The sequence below is a fragment of the Chelonia mydas genome, chromosome 23, assembly GCF_015237465.2.
Source record: "Chelonia mydas isolate rCheMyd1 chromosome 23, rCheMyd1.pri.v2, whole genome shotgun sequence".
In the NCBI taxonomy this organism is placed as follows: Eukaryota; Metazoa; Chordata; order Testudines; family Cheloniidae; genus Chelonia; species Chelonia mydas.
This window is the reverse complement of record NC_051263.2, coordinates 13,055,026-13,071,684: the sequence shown is the minus strand read 5'-3', so window position 1 is coordinate 13,071,684 and position 16,659 is coordinate 13,055,026. Positions and strand designations below refer to the sequence as shown.

Below are 16,659 nucleotides of genomic sequence, written 5' to 3'. Positions count from 1 at the left end.
ACAGCATGAGTAATCGTGTAATTAATCACAATTAATTTTTTAACCGCTTGACACCTTAATATGAAGTTAATAAACAAAGACTATAATTGAAACACATGTGAACTCAATCTAAGCTTTTAGAATGCTACGTTACTTCTCACTTTCTGTTAAAACTAGCCTGTTTAAATTTATTTTTTTCTTTATATTTGTATATAATGAAAATAATATATGTAAATTATAAAGTAGCCTTGCTAGTTAGTAAAATTAAGCTATTATTTTTACCATTATAACATTTTATAAAATGAATTCCTAAAAAATAAAATTCATTCCTTTTAAACTTAATTGCACAAAGGTTAACCCTATGCATTCCTTCCTGAAAATGTTCAAAAAACTAAATTGTGGCTCTCCATCTGCTTTCCTTAAAAACGTGTGTTAAAGTGGTAAAGTAAACTCTAGCCTAACACGTGCTACATGTTACACATGGTCTTTTGGGGCATGTGCTGCCATTTGCTCTCTGTTTGTACAGTGCCCAGCACAACGGGGCCCCACCCAGTCAGTGTCTATGTGCTACCACAATAGAAATGATACATGTGTCCTTCCAGTGGTGGGAAACGCCCCTGCACCCCACGAGAGATTAGCCCCAGTCTCTGTTCTCTGGCCAGTCATCCTATGACTCACCTGATGGTAACCCTACACTGATGGGAATATAAAACCCAAGGAAACTCACAAGAAAAACAAAAATAATTAACAGTAGATGGGATCTTTCACCCAGATAGTCTGCATTATTCTGCTTTAACATTTCTATTGTGGTAGCAGCTCGATATTGAACAGATGGGAGGCCCATTGTGCCAGGCACTGGAGAGAAATAGAACAAATGACAGCCCGTGCCCAAAAGAGCTCATGTAATTTTTGAGTGGGCTAAAGTTTGCTTTACTGCCCCTTTCCTACTGCGTTAACACAATATTTATAGAAGAGCACATGGAGAGCAAGAATTTAGTTATTTGAGGATTTTCAGCAAGGATTGCTGAGGGTTTTTTGTATGATTTAAAAAAAATAAAAGGAATTAACTTACTTTTTTTAGGAATTAATATTATAACATTTTATAATGATGTAACCCTTCTGCCCATCAGAGTTGGCAGCAACAAAGGCCGGGTTCAGTATCTAGGGGTTCCGTTCCAATAACGCAATGCAAAACCGGCTCAAGCCCCCACCCACTGACCTGGGACAATTACATACCACCCCCCTGGTCGCCTCTAAGAGGCAATACTTCCCCTCTCGCAAGCACAGAGTCTGAGTGTAGCAAAAGCCGTTTAATAACGGAGAGAAACAATGCAGCATTATGTTGGGGAAACACCACAAACAGGATTCATAACACAAACCATGAGCAAGACCCACCCCCAAGCAAATTGGGCCATGTCCTTTTCCTTTGGTTCTCGAGTCCAGCAACCCAGAAGTCATCCAAAGTCCCAAAAGTCCAGCAACCCAAAAGTTTCTGTCTCTGGTCAGTGCAGCCCCAGAGTTCAAAAATTCATCTGCAGAGTTTACCCCCCAGCCTGGGTAGAAATGCGGCACCTTACGTGCTCCAATGACCAACTGCCCTGCTCTCCTTGGGGTTCTGCTGCAGCCTTCACCGCAAGCTCTCCACCAGCCATCCTGCTAGCTGCTCCTCTCTGCTAGCCATCCTGCCAGCCACTCCTCTTTGGTAGCCGTTCTGCTAGCCACGCCTCAATATATCTTCAGGCCTCCCCAATACTTAACACAGCTCTCAGTGATTTCAGCACATAGCAGGGGAGCCTCAGTGCTGATGCACCATTAGCCCAAAGTAGATCTAATGTTTAGACCTAAGTAACAGCAATTTCAGCTCTGCAACACATAACAGGACTCCTAATGGAGTCAAAACTAGCAAAACTCTGCTATTACACAGTGGAGCAAGGGGATCAAAGTGGTGTTTTGGGCCCTCAGAAGGCTCCTACACTACTAGACACAAATACCCACCCCCCACCTCTGTCAATTCACTGGGTTTTGGAACCCATGTCCCTTGCCTAGCAAGTGCTACTTAGTTGAGGGCAAGTCCCTCCATTATAAAATGCCAGGTACAGTTCTACCTTCCCTGATTCACATAACCAGGCTAGCAACACTTTATTCATCCTGCCCCAATAACAACGAGACTGGGGATCCCACAGCAGTCAAAGTGACCATTTGGGCAAGCAGTCCCATCGTGCTAGGCAGGGTGGGTGTGCCCATGCAAACGAGATCAGCCCCAAAGTCCTTTTCCAGAACTCGCCACAACTTACCACCAGATGTCAGGGTACAGCTCATCCTGACTCTGCTTACAATGATAAAAACAATAGACTAAGTTTTACTAAGTTACAAGGCTATATTATAATGTACATATATTATTTTAGTTACATATAAATATAAATTTCAGACTAAAAGAATTTAAACAGTCAGTTTTCACAAACAGTGAGAAGTAATTTAGAGCTCTTAAAGCTCAGATTGAGTTCACCTGATTTTTAGTTACAGTCTTTGTTTAATAACTGTATGTTGTTTGTTGAGTGAAAAGGACTGTCATTTTTTTTCTTTTGCTTACAGAAATTTTCTCCTCTGCTGGACTGGGGAATTACTTAGTTAACTAATTAACTAATTCATTAGTATTAAGTATATAAATGAAAAAAGCTGTTACAAAAAATAAAAAAACTGAGAATAGCAAAATATAGTTGACATATTCTTTATTATTACATTTAAATAAGATGAGAGTTGGTGAACTAGGATGGTTAAGACAATTTGACTAAAATTAAATAACATTTAAGGTATAGAATTAAATTGAAAGAAGTTAGTTTTCTTCCCCATTTTTTAAAATAACTAATACTATTCATGTTTCTCTGTTGGGACGTTAACACTAGCACTAACCTGCTGCAAAGTAATTCAGAGCTAGAAGAAAACAACTCGCTTTTTGCTCCTGTGGCTGAGTTTCTCCCAGCCCATGCGGGTCACGGGGTTTTTTTTGTAAAGCAGATGCCCTGACTACTTGCTTTCAGTGGAGTTTATGAGTCCAGCTACAGGGAGCTTGAGCATGCCCAAAACTGCTACACACAATTTCAATAACTGCTGGGTGTGCAATGTAAGGGGGAGATTTTCAAAAGCACTTGAGGGATTTACCAGCACAAGGCAGTCAGCACAAAGCATAGTCAAAGACTTGTGCTGGTAAATCCCGTAGGGGCTTTGGAAATTCTCCCCTGAGACAAGGCAGAATTATTGTCTCTGTTTCACAGATGGGGAGCTGAGGCCCAGGGAGATGAAGTGACAGGCTCAAGGATGCTGTAGTACAGCTGGGACTTGAACCCCAGGCTCCCAAAAGTCCCATCCTTGGGACTTAAACATGATCCCATCCTTTCCCCCTAATCATACAGCCTTTCTCGAAAGATGGATTCTTCTGCTTCTGAAGGATGCTGGAGGAGTTACTTGGGCAAAGACAGTTACTGCATGGGCCTATTGTGCAGCACTGATCAATGGTGACTCCCCAACACCTGCTCAGAGCTGGGCACTGGTATCTCCTCAGAACATTCAACCCCCCACTAACAGCTGGTCTATATGGTTCCTCCACTCCCAGCTCCTTTACCCTCCATGATGCTGCTTTCTCCCTAAATTTGAGGCCTCTCTGCAGGAGGGATTATTTGTACAGGAGGAAGGAGAAGTGCTGGGCTGTCTGGCTGGGACAGTTCATGGCAGGACTAAACTCTGACAGAGCTTGGTCTGTCCCTGGCCCGGCTGGGAGTGAGCGGAGGTCTGCAGGCTGCAGGGCAGAGTGACTGACAACATCCCCGATGGGGAAGGGGAGAGAGACTGAAGGAGGCTGCAGGAGTTACCTGGACAAAGACAGTTACCGCAGGGGCCTATTCTGCAGCACTGACCAATGGAGTCTCCCCAACACCCGCTCAGAGCTGGGCACTGGTATCTCCCCAGGCAACTCCCCAAGCCTTGCCCCACCCTCTGTCCCACCCCTTCCCCAGCGCCCCACCCCTGCCCTGCCCCTTCTCTGGGGCTCCGCCTCCCGCTCATTCCATCCCCTTCCGTCCATCACTTGTGTGGGGTGTGCGGTGCGGGCTCCAGGTGGCGCTGACCTCAGGCACCTTCCGGTAAGCGGTGACATATCCCTCTGGCTCCTAGGCAGAGTGATGGCCAGGGCGCCAATGGGAGCTGTGGAGTCAGCACTCAAGGCAGCACCTGTGGGTGGGGGCAGCATGCGAGTCCCCCTGGACCCTCCTCCACTTAGGAGGCAGACATGCCAGCTGCTTCCCAGGAGCCACACAGAGCTGGGCAGGGAGCCTCCAGCCCCACTGTGCCGCCAACTGGACTTTTAACAGCCCAGTCAGCAGTGCTGACCAGAACCACCAGGGTCCCTTTTTGACCTGGTTTTCTGGTTGAAAACCGGACACCCGGCAACCTTACTCCCTCCCATGATGCTGTTGCTCCCTTCATGAGTCTCCTCCAGCCCTGTGGGATCAGGCAGGCTCCGTTTCTCCAGCATGAAGGTGATGATGGGTGCAGAGACCAAGAGGAATAGGACCAGGACACAGCGGGTGGCCCAGATGGCGAGGGACATGACCGGCTCTGCAACATGGAAAGAGACATGGTGATGGCTGTCAGCAAAGCAGCATGTGGGACTGCAGTGCCAGCAGTAGCACAGAACAGCTGTGTGAGCTCCCAGAGGCCTAGCTCTAAGGGGGATCATGCTGCAGGGGGGCACATTCCCCCTACGGGAGACCTGAGTGATGGAGGCTGTTGAGGAGGTGCCTCCTTTTGCCCAGCACAGCGCTAAGGGGTCGGAGGAGCAGGGAACAGCCCAGGTTTGCTCAGGCTGCACCAGGACTCTGTGCAAAGGCCTCACAAGAGCCAGCAACAGACGCAGCAGCCCAGACCCTATCGCCCCGCTCCAGTGTGGCGGGCAGGTCACCACTGGGGTGGCCCTGCCCTGGGCAGAGGGGCAGCACAAGGCCTTGGCGCCAGTTGTGCCCTCAGGAGGGGGTGGATGTGGGACATAAGCGATGCCGGGGGCTGTGCTGCCCCTCTGCCCTGAGGGAATTGCACCGGCAGAGCCCAGCCCATCCGGGTTGACTGCGCTGCAGGCCAAGGAGTTACCCACCCTGGGGTGAATTTGGCTCAGACTTTATGCCCTGAGGTCAGAGCTGGGGGCACAGAGCCGGGCTCTGATAATCAGGGTGTGACAGAGCAATAGCCAGTTACCTGGGCGGGTCGGCTCCTCCCCTCCTCCGCTGCTGCTCGCGCCGCCTGTGTGACAAGGGCAAAGAGAATCGCACCGTGTGGGAGAGACGCCTGCAGCCTCCGCAGGAACGCGGCTCCCAGCGACAGACAGAGCGGTTCTGCCAGCCACTGGGGCAGATCTCCAGCTGGTGTAAATCAGCATCACCCTGCTGGAGTCAATGGCCAGATCCCTAGTGGGTGTAAATTGGCGCCCCTCCTTTGGAGTCCATAGGGCTCTGCCAGCTTACACCAGCTGAGGAGCTGGTCCCTGGACTCTCTCCCTTGCTCTGAGTGTCACACTGAGTTTCCCCACTGCAGACTCAGTGAGGACGTCACTGTCCATTTAACAAACCCTCATTTCACTGATCCCTGGGACTTTTCACTGAGGTTGAAGCTCCGCGGTGGTGAAAATGCCCCAGGAAGCCCTGAGCCAGGATTAGGGTTGCAAGGTGTCCAATTTCTGACTGGAACACCCGGTCAAAAAGGGATGCTGGGGGCCCTGGTCAGCACTGCTGATGGGACTGTTAAAAGTCTGGTTGGCGGCACGGGGGGGCTAAGGCAGGCTCCCGGCTGCTGTTGCTCCTGGTGGCTCCCAGAATCAGTAGCATGTCCCTCTCAGGCTCCTAGGCAAAGGGGCAGCCAGGGGGCTCCATGTACTGCCCCCACCCCAAGAACCTCCACATAGGAGCCGGAGGGGAGACATGCTGCTGCTTCTGGGAGCTGCCTGAGGTAAGCGCCACCTGGAGCCTGCACCCCCTCCCACTCCCCAGCCCCATGCCCCAGACCTGATCCCCCTCCTGCCCCTGAATACCTTGATCCCAGCCCAGAGCACCCTCCTACACTCCAAACCCCTCATCCCCAGCCCCACCCCAGAACTCCCAGCCAGAGCCCTCACCCCCTCCCACACCCCAACCCCCTGAGCCAGCCCAGTGAATATGAGCAAGTGAGTGAGGGTGGGGAGAGTGAGCAAGGAAGGGAGGAGGGGATGGAGTGAGCAGGGGCGGAGCCTCAGAGAAGAGACGGGGCAGGGTGCGGGGCAAGGGTGTTCTGTTTTGTGCAAGTAGAAAGTTGGCAACCCTACCCAGGATTTCCCTACCCCCCGAATCAGACGTTTTTGTCTGTGGAGCACCCTCGGGGACCTGAATGTGCGGGAGACCCGTGCACCCTTCACACAGCCCAGGGCTCGCCTGGTGGACAGAGCAGGTTGTGTGATGAGGCTGTGTGCACGGGTGACATTCCCCAGCCGCCCTGTGCCTGGGGGAGCACCAGGCCTAGGCCGTGCTCATGCCCAGTGCTGAGGGTTCAGGGGAGTTAAGTGCTGCCTAGCCCTGGGGCTGGCCCTTCAGCACAGTCTGGGTTTCACTACAGAGAGCTGGGTCTCCCTCTGGTATAAGTGCTGCAGGCAGAGGAGTTACCCCAGGGTTGAGTTTGGCCCAAAATCTCTATGCTCTGAGGGAAGAACTGGGGACAGAACCAGGCTAGGATCCTCGGGGTCTGGCCCAAGAGCGTCTCCGTGAGCTGTGGGGTCTGACTCCTCTCCACTGCTGCTCGCCTGGCCTGTGCAATGGGGACAAGGAGAATCAGGGTCTGTCAGTGCCGCCAGGTGACACTCAATGTGTGAGAAACGCAACTGCAATGGCTGAACTCAGCCCGCTGCACCAGTCAAATGGGACATGACTGTTCCCCGAATGGAAACCTCCGCAAAGGAGATCAGTGACTGCCTCTGTGAGACCTCACAAATGTCATGCATATTATGGGCATTTGGCAGCCCTCTCCCCCTGCATAGAAGTTGTGTGTGTGGACATGGATTCCCCACAGGGCATCTTGTAGTCTGCAGATGGCCCCAAATTATGAGCCAGGAGACCCTGTTCTCTAGACCCAGCTCTTCGAATGAGTGTTATTAACTTCTCTGTGTTCTTCACAGCCCCTAGTATGAGCTAAGAGCTCATGCCCCTAAAGTATAGTTGACAGCTGTCATTCACCCCTAGTATGGGTAACAAAGGGTTGAAAGAGGTAACTGGAGGTAGAGCTGTGAATAGGAAGGAGGGCTATAATTTGGTAAACCCAGTCTTATCCACCTAATTCTTCTGCTCATCACCACTGTCACTCAGCTATCTGCATCTGGATTCTCTTTCTGCCAGGGGATTGAATGATTCACTTGCTTTGCCGTCCACCTCTCTTACCAGTAACGCTGAGGTATTTAGAAGGGCTGAGCTGGGATCTGTTCACCCACTTGTCGCTCTCCTTGATCTCGTACCCACAGGAGTAATTTCCAGAGCTGCCCATGGACACCGCATGGTCATAGCTGTAGGGGACCTTCTTCTCCAACCCCATCTGGGAGAAAACCTCCTCCCCGTCCTTACAGAAGATGACACGGGTGACTGGGGCCTGGGAAACCACAGAGCACTTGAGCCGCAAGGAGTCCCCCTGTCGAGCAGATGTCTGGCTCACGTAGAGGGTGGGGGCACGGAGATCACCTGGGAAGGGGAATAGGTCAAGGGGTCAATGTGGCCTTCAGTGGCCCCTGTTTCATGGGGATCCCAGGAAGCAGTTTGCCAAAGGAAGTGGGTTGCCGTGGAAACAGCTGCTAAGGGTATGTCTGTGCTGTAGTTAAAAACCCTCTGCTGGCCCATGCCAGCTGAGTCGGGCTTGCAGGGCTCGGGCTCCAGGGCTGTTTACACATCACAGGCCAGCCGCGGGCATCTAATTGCAGTGTGGACGTACTCTGCCTGCTCAGGAGCTGCGGGGTGTGTGCAATGTCTCTGGAGCAGGCTCTTATTTCAGCACAGCTGGGTATCGGGGGGAGATAATGTCAGATCTGAGACTGTCAGCTCTTCGGGGACAGGGACCAGAGTTTCACATAGGGGTGGGCAGCACCTGGCGTGATGGGGCCCTGATCCCTGAAAGGGGCAATCTGGGGGCCACAGTAATAATACTAATAATACTTAATAATAATCTTCTGTAGCTGGAAGCCTTTTCTACTAGCACAGACCCCTCTGGCGAGATAGATAGATAGATAGATAGATAGATAGATAGATAGATAGATAGATAGATAGATAGATAGATAGATGGGTGAGTGTGTCTGGGGACAGACAGATAGACAGACAGACTCACCGGGTGCTGAGCACATCTCCTGGCTGCTGGGACTCAGCACTGGGAACAGAAAGGTGACGTGTGGTTAGAGCTGGGGATAAAATCTCCCCCTATTCTAAGGTCCCTCTTCAAGGACGAAAACTGCCTCACTCACACAGACCTTGGTTGAGCTGGGTCTCCCTCCTGTGTAAGTGCTGCTGGCAGAGGAGTTACCCCAGAGGTCAGCTTGGCCCAAAGTCTCTATGCAGCGACGGGAGAGCTGGGGGGCCAGAGCCGGGCTCAGATCTCTGGGGTCTGGCCCAAGAGCATCTCCGTGAGCTGTGCGGTCTGACTCCTCTCCACTGCTAGAGCGTGGTGAAACACTGGAATGCGTTACCTAGGGAGGTGGTGGAATCTCCTTCCTTAGAAGTTTTTAAGGTCAGGCTTGACAAAGCTCTGGCTGGGATGATTTAGTTGGGGATTGGTCCTGCTTTGAGCAGGGGGTTGGACTAGATGACCTCCTGAGGTCCCTTCCAACCCTGATATTCTATGATTCTATGCTGCTCACGTGGCCTGTGCAATGAGGACAAGGAAAATCTGGCCCTGTCAGTGCCTCCAGGTGACAATGTGTGAGAAACGTGGCTGCGATGGCTGAGCCCAGCCCCCTATGCCATTCAAATGGGACATGACTATTCCCCAAAAGGAAACCTCCCCAAAGGAGGTCCCTGGGTCCCCAAAGGAGGTCCCTCAATGAGCCCAGCCAAATGTCCTGCATTCCCCACATAGCGTCCTGGAGCCCATACATAGCACTCAGCTACAAGCTAGGAGACCCTGTGCTCTAGGTCCAGATCTTCCAATGAGTGTTAGTAACTCCTCTCGCATTTCACAGCCGCTAACTCATGCCACTATGGTATAGGTGACAGGTATCATTCACCCCTTATAGGATAATGAAGAGTTGCACAAGGTCACTTGAGGCTGTGCTGCAATAGAAGGGAGGGTTTTCACACAGAAAACCCCAGTCAAATCTACCTTGTCTTGGTACCTTTAAGAGGGAATGTGCCAGATTTATGTGCGTGGCTATACTGCCTCTAATACTAACCACAGTCTGCTCCCAGAGCCAGGAAGAGAACCCAAGAGACCTGGGAATCAACATCCCTCTGCTGTCTCACTAACATTTGTGTGACCCACCGACAACGTGGGTGTCATTTCTTCATCTAAGGGCTGATGCAAATGGAGGATTGTAGTAGTAAAATTTTATGACAAAACAACCTAATTCTTCTGCTCATCAACACTGTCACTCGTCTATCTGCATCTGGATTCACTTTCTGCCAGAGTATTGGATGATTCACTCGCTTTGCCATTCACCCTTCTTACCAGTAATGCTGAGATGCTTAGTAGGACTGAGCTGGGATCTGTTCACTCGCTTGTCGCTCTCCTTGATCTCGTACCCACAGGAGTAATTTCCAGAGCTGCCCATGGACACAGCATGGTCATAGCTGTAGGTGACCTTCTTCTCCAACCCCATCTGGGAGAAAACCTCCTCCCCGTCCTTACAGAAGACGACACGGGTGACTGGGGCCTGGGAAACCACAGAGCACTTGAGCCGCAAGGAGTCCCCCTGTCGAGCAGATGTCTGGCTCACGTAGAGGGTGGGGGCACGGAGATCACCTGGGAAGGGGAATAGGTCAAGGGGTCAATGTGGCCTTCAGTGGCCCCTGTTTCATGGGGATCCCAGGAAGCAGTTTGCCAAAGGAAGTGGGTTGCCGTGGAAGCAGCTGCTAAGGGTATGTCTATGCTGTAGTTAAAAACCCTCTGCTGGCCCATGCCAGCTGAGTCGGGCTTGCAGGGCTCGGGCTCCAGGGCTGTTTACACATCACAGGCCAGCCGCGGGCATCTAATTGCAGTGTGGATGTACTCTGCCTGCTCAGGAGCTGCGGGGTGCGTGCAATGTCTCTGGAGCAGGCTCTTATTTCAGCACAGCTCGGTACCAGGGGGAGATAATGTCAGATCTGAGACTGTCAACTTTTGGGGGGCAGGGACCAGAGTTTCACATAGGGGTGGGCAGCACCTGGTGTGATGGGGCCCTAATCCCTGAGAGGGGCATCTGGGGTCCACAGTAATAATACTAATAATACTTAATAATAATCTTCTGTAGCTGGAAGTTTTTTCTACTAGTACAAACCCATCTGGCGAGATAGATAGATAGAGGGGTGAATGTGTCTTGGCTCAGACAGACAGACAGACAGACAGACTAACCTGTAGCTGAGCAGATCTCCTGGCTGCTGGGACTCAGCGCTGGGAACAGAAAGTTGCTGTGTGGTTAGTGCTGCAGATAAAATCTCCCCCTTTTCTGATGTCCCTCTTCAGGGACAAAAACAGCCTCACTCACACAGACCTTGCTTGAACTGGGTCTCCCTCTGGTGTAACTGCTGCTGGGAGAGATGTTCCCCCAGAGGTCAGTTTGGCCCAAAGTCTCCATGCATCAAGGAGAGAGCAGGGGGGACAGAGCTGGGCTCGGATCCCAAGTGTCTGGCCAAAGAGCCATCTACGTGAGCTGTGGGGTCTGTCTCCTCACTACTACTGCTCACCTGGCCTGTGCAATGGGGAGAAGGAGACTCCGGGCCTGTCAATGCCCTCAGGTGACACTCAGTGTGTGAGAAACGCAGCTGCAATGGCTGAGCCCATCCCCCTACGCCAGTCAAATGGGACATGACTATTCCCCAAAAGGAAACCTCCCCAAAGGAGGCCCCTGAGTGGCTCAATGAGCCCAGCCAAATGTCATGCATTCCCCACACAGCGTCCTGGAGCCCATACATAGCACTCAGCTACAAGCTAGGAGACCCTGTGCTCTAGGTCCAGATCTTCCAATGAGTGTTAGTAACTCCTCTCGCATTTCACAGCCGCTAGCTCATGCCACTATGGTATAGGTGACAGGTATCATTCACCCCTTATAGGATAATGAAGAGTTGCACAAGGTCACTTGAGGCTGTGCTGCAATAGAAGGGAGGGTTTTCACACAGAAAACCCAAGTCAAATCTACCTTGTCTTGGTACCTTTAAGAGGGAATGTGCCAGATTTATGTGCGTGGCTATGCTGCCTCTAATACTAACCACAGTCTGCTCCCAGAGCCAGGAAGAGAACCCAAGAGACCTGGGAATCAACATCCCTCTGCTGTCTCACTAACATTTGTGTGACCCACCGACAACGTGGGTGTCATGTCTTCATCTAAGGGCTGATGCAAATGGAGGATTGTAGTAGTAGAATTTTATGACAAAACAACCTAATTCTTCTGCTCATCACTGTCACTCATCTATCTGCATCTGGATTCTCTTTTTGCCAGGGTATGGATGATTTACTGACTTTGCCGTTCACCCCTCTTACCAGTAACGCTGAGGTGCTTGGCAGGGCTGAGCTGGGATCTGTTCACTCGCTTGTCGCTCTCCTTGATCTCATACCCGCAGGAGTAATTGCCAGAGCTGCCCATGGACACCGCATGGGCGTAGCTGTAGGTGACCTTCTTCTCCAACCCTGTCTGGGAGAAAACCTCCTCCCCATCCTTACAGAAGATTACGCGGTTGGCTGGGGCCTGGGAGATCACAGAGCACTGGAGCAGCACAGAGTCCCCCTCCTGGGCCGATCTTTGGCTCATGTAGAGGGTTGGGGCAGGGACAACACCTGGGAAGGCCAATGGGTCAGAGCCATCAATGGGGTCATTGGTGGTGCCCATTTAGGGGGCAGCCCAGGGAGCAGTTTACTAAAGGAAGTTGATTGCCGTGGAAGCAGCTTGCAGCTGCTAAGGGTCTGTCTTATCTCTACACAGCAATTAAAAACCAGCTGCTGGGCAGTGCCAGCTCACTCGGGCTTCCAGGGCTCAAGCTATAGGGCTCTTTACACAGCACAGGCCAACCGCATGCGTCTAATTGCAGTGTAGATTAATTCTGCCTGCACAAGGGCTGCGGGGTGTGCGCAATGTCTCTGGACCAGGACCTTATTTCTGCACAGCTGAGTATCAGGAGGATAATGTCAGATATGAGATTGTCAGCTCTTTGGGGGCCACGGTAATAATAATAATAATTAATAATAATCTTCTGCAGCTGGAAACCCTTTCTATTAGTACAAACCTTTTTTTTTCCACTGAATGCATCCGATGAAGTGAGCTGTAGCTCACGAAAGCTTATGCTCAAATAAATTTGTTAGTCTCTAAGGTGCCACAAGTCCTCCTTTTCTTTTTATAGATAGAAGGGTGAGAGATGGACTTACCGGGAGCTGAGCAGATCTCCTGGCTGCTGGGATTCATTACTGGGAATAGAAAGGTGCCGTGTGGTTAGTTCTGGAGATAAAATCTGCCCCTTTTCTAAGTCCCACTTCAGGGACAAAAACTGCCTTTAATAGACAGGAAAATAAATTCTTGATTCCTGTTTTGCTGAGGAAGCAAACCAGGCAGGGCGTTAGATCTGGGGCATGGCAGATTCCTCATGCACACAGACCTTGGCTGAGCTGGGCCTTCTTTTACCTTCACCTCTCTAGAGCAGTGGTGCTTAACCTTTCCAGACTACTGACCCCCTTTCAGGAGTCTGATTTGTTTTGCAAAAAGAAAAGGAGTACTTGTGGCACCTTAGAGACTAACCAATTTATTTGAGCATAAGCTTTCGTGAGCTACAGCTCACTTCATCGGATGCATGAGCTGTAGCTCATGAAAGCTTATGCTCAAATAAATTGGTTAGTCTCTAAGGTGCCACAAGTACTCCTTTTCTTTTTGCGAATACAGACTAACACGGCTGTTACTCTGAAACCTGATTTGTTTTGCATACCCCAAGTTTCACCTCACTTAAAAATTACTTGCTTACAAAATCAGACATAAAAATACATAAGTGTCACAGCCACATGATTACTGAAAAATTGCTTCCTTTCTCCCTTTTTCCATATAATTATAAAATAAATCAATTGGAATATAAATATTGTACTTACATTTCAGTGTATATCATATAGAGCAAAATAAACAAGTCATTGTCTGTATGAAATTTGAGTTTGTACTGACTTCATTAGTGATTTTTATGTAGCCTATCGTAAAACTCGGCAAATATCTAGATGAGTTGGCGTACCCCCTGGAGGACCTTTCTGTGCCCCCACGGGTACGCATACCCCTGGTTGAGAACCACTGCTCTAGAGGGCCAGATCCTCAGCTGATGTAAACAGGTATTGAGTCCAATGGAGCTACACTGATATACACCAGCTGTGGATGTACCCCAATTAATCCAGTGGAGTGATACCGAAACACCAGCTGGGGATCTGGCCCAGTAAATCTCATACTCCGTATTTCTACTGGTTCCCATTTCTCTCCCACTGAAGAGGATTTGCCGACAGTCTGGGCCAGGGGCTGCTCTCGGTTCTGTTTCCCCCCAACCTGCTATGAATTAGCACAGGGTTCCCACATACTCACCGGGAAGCAAAAGGCACAGAGACAGGAGCATTGGGGCAGTGCAGGGAACCAAGTCAGATGGAAACAGCCCAGCAGTTTTAGCTCCTGACGGGACCTGAAGGGGACAATCCACAGTTGCTCCCTGCTCTCACCTGCCCCCTGTGCACTGTCTGATTTCAGCAGAAGGGAAGTTCAGGTCTCTATCTCTCTTCCGATCTGCCCCTATCTGATCCTCACGGTTGGATGCTCCAGCCAGCCCCTCTCCCTGCTCCCAGGCCTTCTGGGGTTTGTAGGGCTAAGACAGCAGAAACACTGCAGCCTCTCTGACCTGCTCTGTCCCCTCCTCAGGTCTGATGTTCACCACCACTCCCTGTTTCCTGCCCCATGCCACCCCCCTTCTGTGCTCCGGCCACAGCATCTCTATTTAGGGCTGGAGGATTGAGAACTGAAAGAGCCTGGTTTGCTTGTTTGAGTCTAAACATACCACCAAGGAAACCCCTCCCGTCCCATCTCACTGTCTAGGGACTGAGACAGCCCACTGAGTAAAGGCACAGCTGGGCCAGGGCGAAAGGTCACTGGATGATTGGGAAGACCTGGGATGTTGGATGAGCCTGAACCTTTTGCCTCCACCCTGGTCTCCAGTCCCTGGTGAGAAGGATCCAGCTCCCCCAGAGGGTAATTCACCCTCTGGGCTTATGTGGGACATAAATGGGGTCTGGTCCTCATGTAGGACCCTCTGCATAGGGGCAAATTCCCCCCCCCCCCCAGAGGACACCTACCACAGGACTGCACTGGCTTCCCCACCTGCTTAGTCTCCCCCTGCCCAGTCCTCTATCCCCAACTCCAGCCACTTCTGCCCATCCAGCCCTGACTGCCCCGGCTCCCCATTCTGGGCTCCTGAGAAGTCTGCTGTCCCTGCTGAGAGATGGACACTAGGTCCCTTCCCCCTATCTTGGTCCCTTCTGCATCCCTGCTCATTCTGCTGTCCCTGCTGAGAGACAGGTACCAGGACAATGGCGGATGGGGACGAACACAAGGCAGTTGGGAAAGAGCATCCAGAAGTGACCTCTGACCAGGTGGTAGCCAGAATCAGTGTGACTAAGCAAGTGGGGGAACCAGGGCAAAAGACCAAAGAAACATGTGGGAAACAAATAAAATCTTGTGAATAGACGTTAACACCTTTATGGGAAGCCAAACAGCTGAGGGCCTCAAGGGTAATGTGTCAGGAGTACAAGGCAGAACCGTTTTGCAGAGTATTTTTGCAGAGTGATACATAAGTGGATTGTGCTGGGATCGTGGCTAGGCACATTTCACCACTGGGATGGAATCAACTCTGCAGAGCAGCTGGACAGGGGATGTCTGGGTGAGGGTCAGAGGAGCACAGTTTGAGACTCCCTATTATAAGCAGTGCCCAGAAGACGACAGGGTGAAAAAGGGTACATATTTGTTGTAATTTTTAAAAAAATCATTGTTTCAAAACCTTTTGTGAAAAATATTTGTTTTGACATTTTTTCCCCGTCTTTTGGAAAAATGGAAAAAAGGGAGGGAGGGGAAATCCGAAATCTCTCAAAAAGTGGATTTTTAAAAGTTAAAATGTTCATTTTTTTTTATTTTCCAATTTAGTTTTTAGAAAACTTCAAAAACACTTTTATTTTTTCGTTCAGAAAAATGGAAACTTTGGAAAAAATGAAAATGTTTGACAAAAACTCACTTTTAAAAAGAAGGTCATTTTTAGATGAGAATATTGTGGTGGCTCTAGCCTAGAGTGATCCCCGGGGCTGTGGGTCAGGCTGAGCTGCTGACACCCTTGGTTGGCAGCCGGGCACTACTTGTAGCTCAGACAATGCTGCCCAGAAAGGGCCTGATCCAAAGCCCCTTGGTGTCGATGGAAACCCTCCACTGACTGCACTGGCCTTGGGATCAGGCCCCCCATAAGAGGGTTGGTTCTCTGTGACAGAGAAATAAATGGCTCTGGAGCTTTCACTTGGAGTGACCCCAACCCAGACTCGCCACAGGAACAGGAACAAGGACCCTCTTCACTATGGGAGGGTGAAGGGGAGGTTGATGATTGGATCATGAACAATGTATAGTGGGATGTGAAGAAGGGGAACTCTCCCCGTCCCCCAGCCAGAGCTGCAAACGCAGATATGTGAAGCAAGAGCAGCCACAGAGTAAGTTCCTCCTTCCCCACAGATCCTGCAGCTGCCTCACTCGCACCGACCCTGAAAGAAGCGGAGAAACAGCTCCAAACCTCAAAGAAATGTCTCTACGCTAGTGCTTTAACAGAGGCTTGAAGGAGTCACATGCACAGAGCCTGTAATAAAGAGAGAGATTGATAGATAGATCAATGGATAGAGATATGGCTATGAATGGGGATAGAGATAGACAGAGGATGTATATGGGGATAGATAAATACAATATTATTTTTAAATACTGTGCTTGGTTTATCACATGGTTAAGGACAGAGACTAAGACTTTCAAAAACAATTAGTGAATTTGGGGGCCCCATTTAATCCACCTTAAAGCATCTGATTTCCAGCACGTGGGGCTCAGTGCAGTCTGTCTGTCACCCCTTAAACTGTCTCATGCTGGACTCTGAAAATCACTGGCCATTTTGGAAGGTGTGGCCAGAAGTGCTTGTGCCAATTGTGCAGGTGCCGAATCTGTGTGTGAGACCAGCTGTAGGGGTGCGAGGGGCTGCGTCCCCACGGCCCATTCTATCCTTGGCCCTCGGGGAGACTGCAACAGAGGCAGCTGTGTGAAAGCTGTGGGCACCCTGACATGTTTCCAAAGCAGTTGGACTCGACCCAGCACCTACCCCCATGAACCACACGGCCCCTGCCACTATTGTACTTCCCAAGAAGTTATGTAGTATCGGCTAAGGGGTGAATTTATACCGCTCCAGTTATACCAGTGTAAGTCCCAGT

At 50.4% G+C, this 16,659-nt stretch overlaps 1 protein-coding gene and 1 long non-coding RNA gene across 2 annotated transcripts; both read right to left on the bottom strand.

Moving 5' to 3' along the window:
* Positions 1-4,335: 4,335 nt before the first annotated feature.
* LOC122463699 lies at positions 4,336-10,499 on the bottom strand. The gene is made up of 6 exons (XM_043534881.1): positions 10,496-10,499; positions 9,688-9,981; positions 8,356-8,394; positions 7,425-7,718; positions 5,224-5,268; positions 4,336-4,590 (listed from the first exon to the last, which is right to left on the bottom strand). The coding sequence occupies exons 1-6, from the start codon at positions 10,497-10,499 to the stop codon at positions 4,349-4,351; spliced, it is 918 nt and encodes a 305-aa protein (XP_043390816.1). The 3' UTR covers positions 4,336-4,348.
* Positions 10,500-10,586: 87 nt separating this feature from the next.
* LOC122463627 lies at positions 10,587-14,065 on the bottom strand. Its single transcript, XR_006287171.1, has 3 exons — positions 13,754-14,065; positions 11,695-12,612; positions 10,587-10,608 (listed from the first exon to the last, which is right to left on the bottom strand). It is a non-coding gene; the product is annotated as an uncharacterized LOC122463627 (long non-coding RNA).
* Between the last annotated feature and the right edge of the window lie 2,594 nt (positions 14,066-16,659).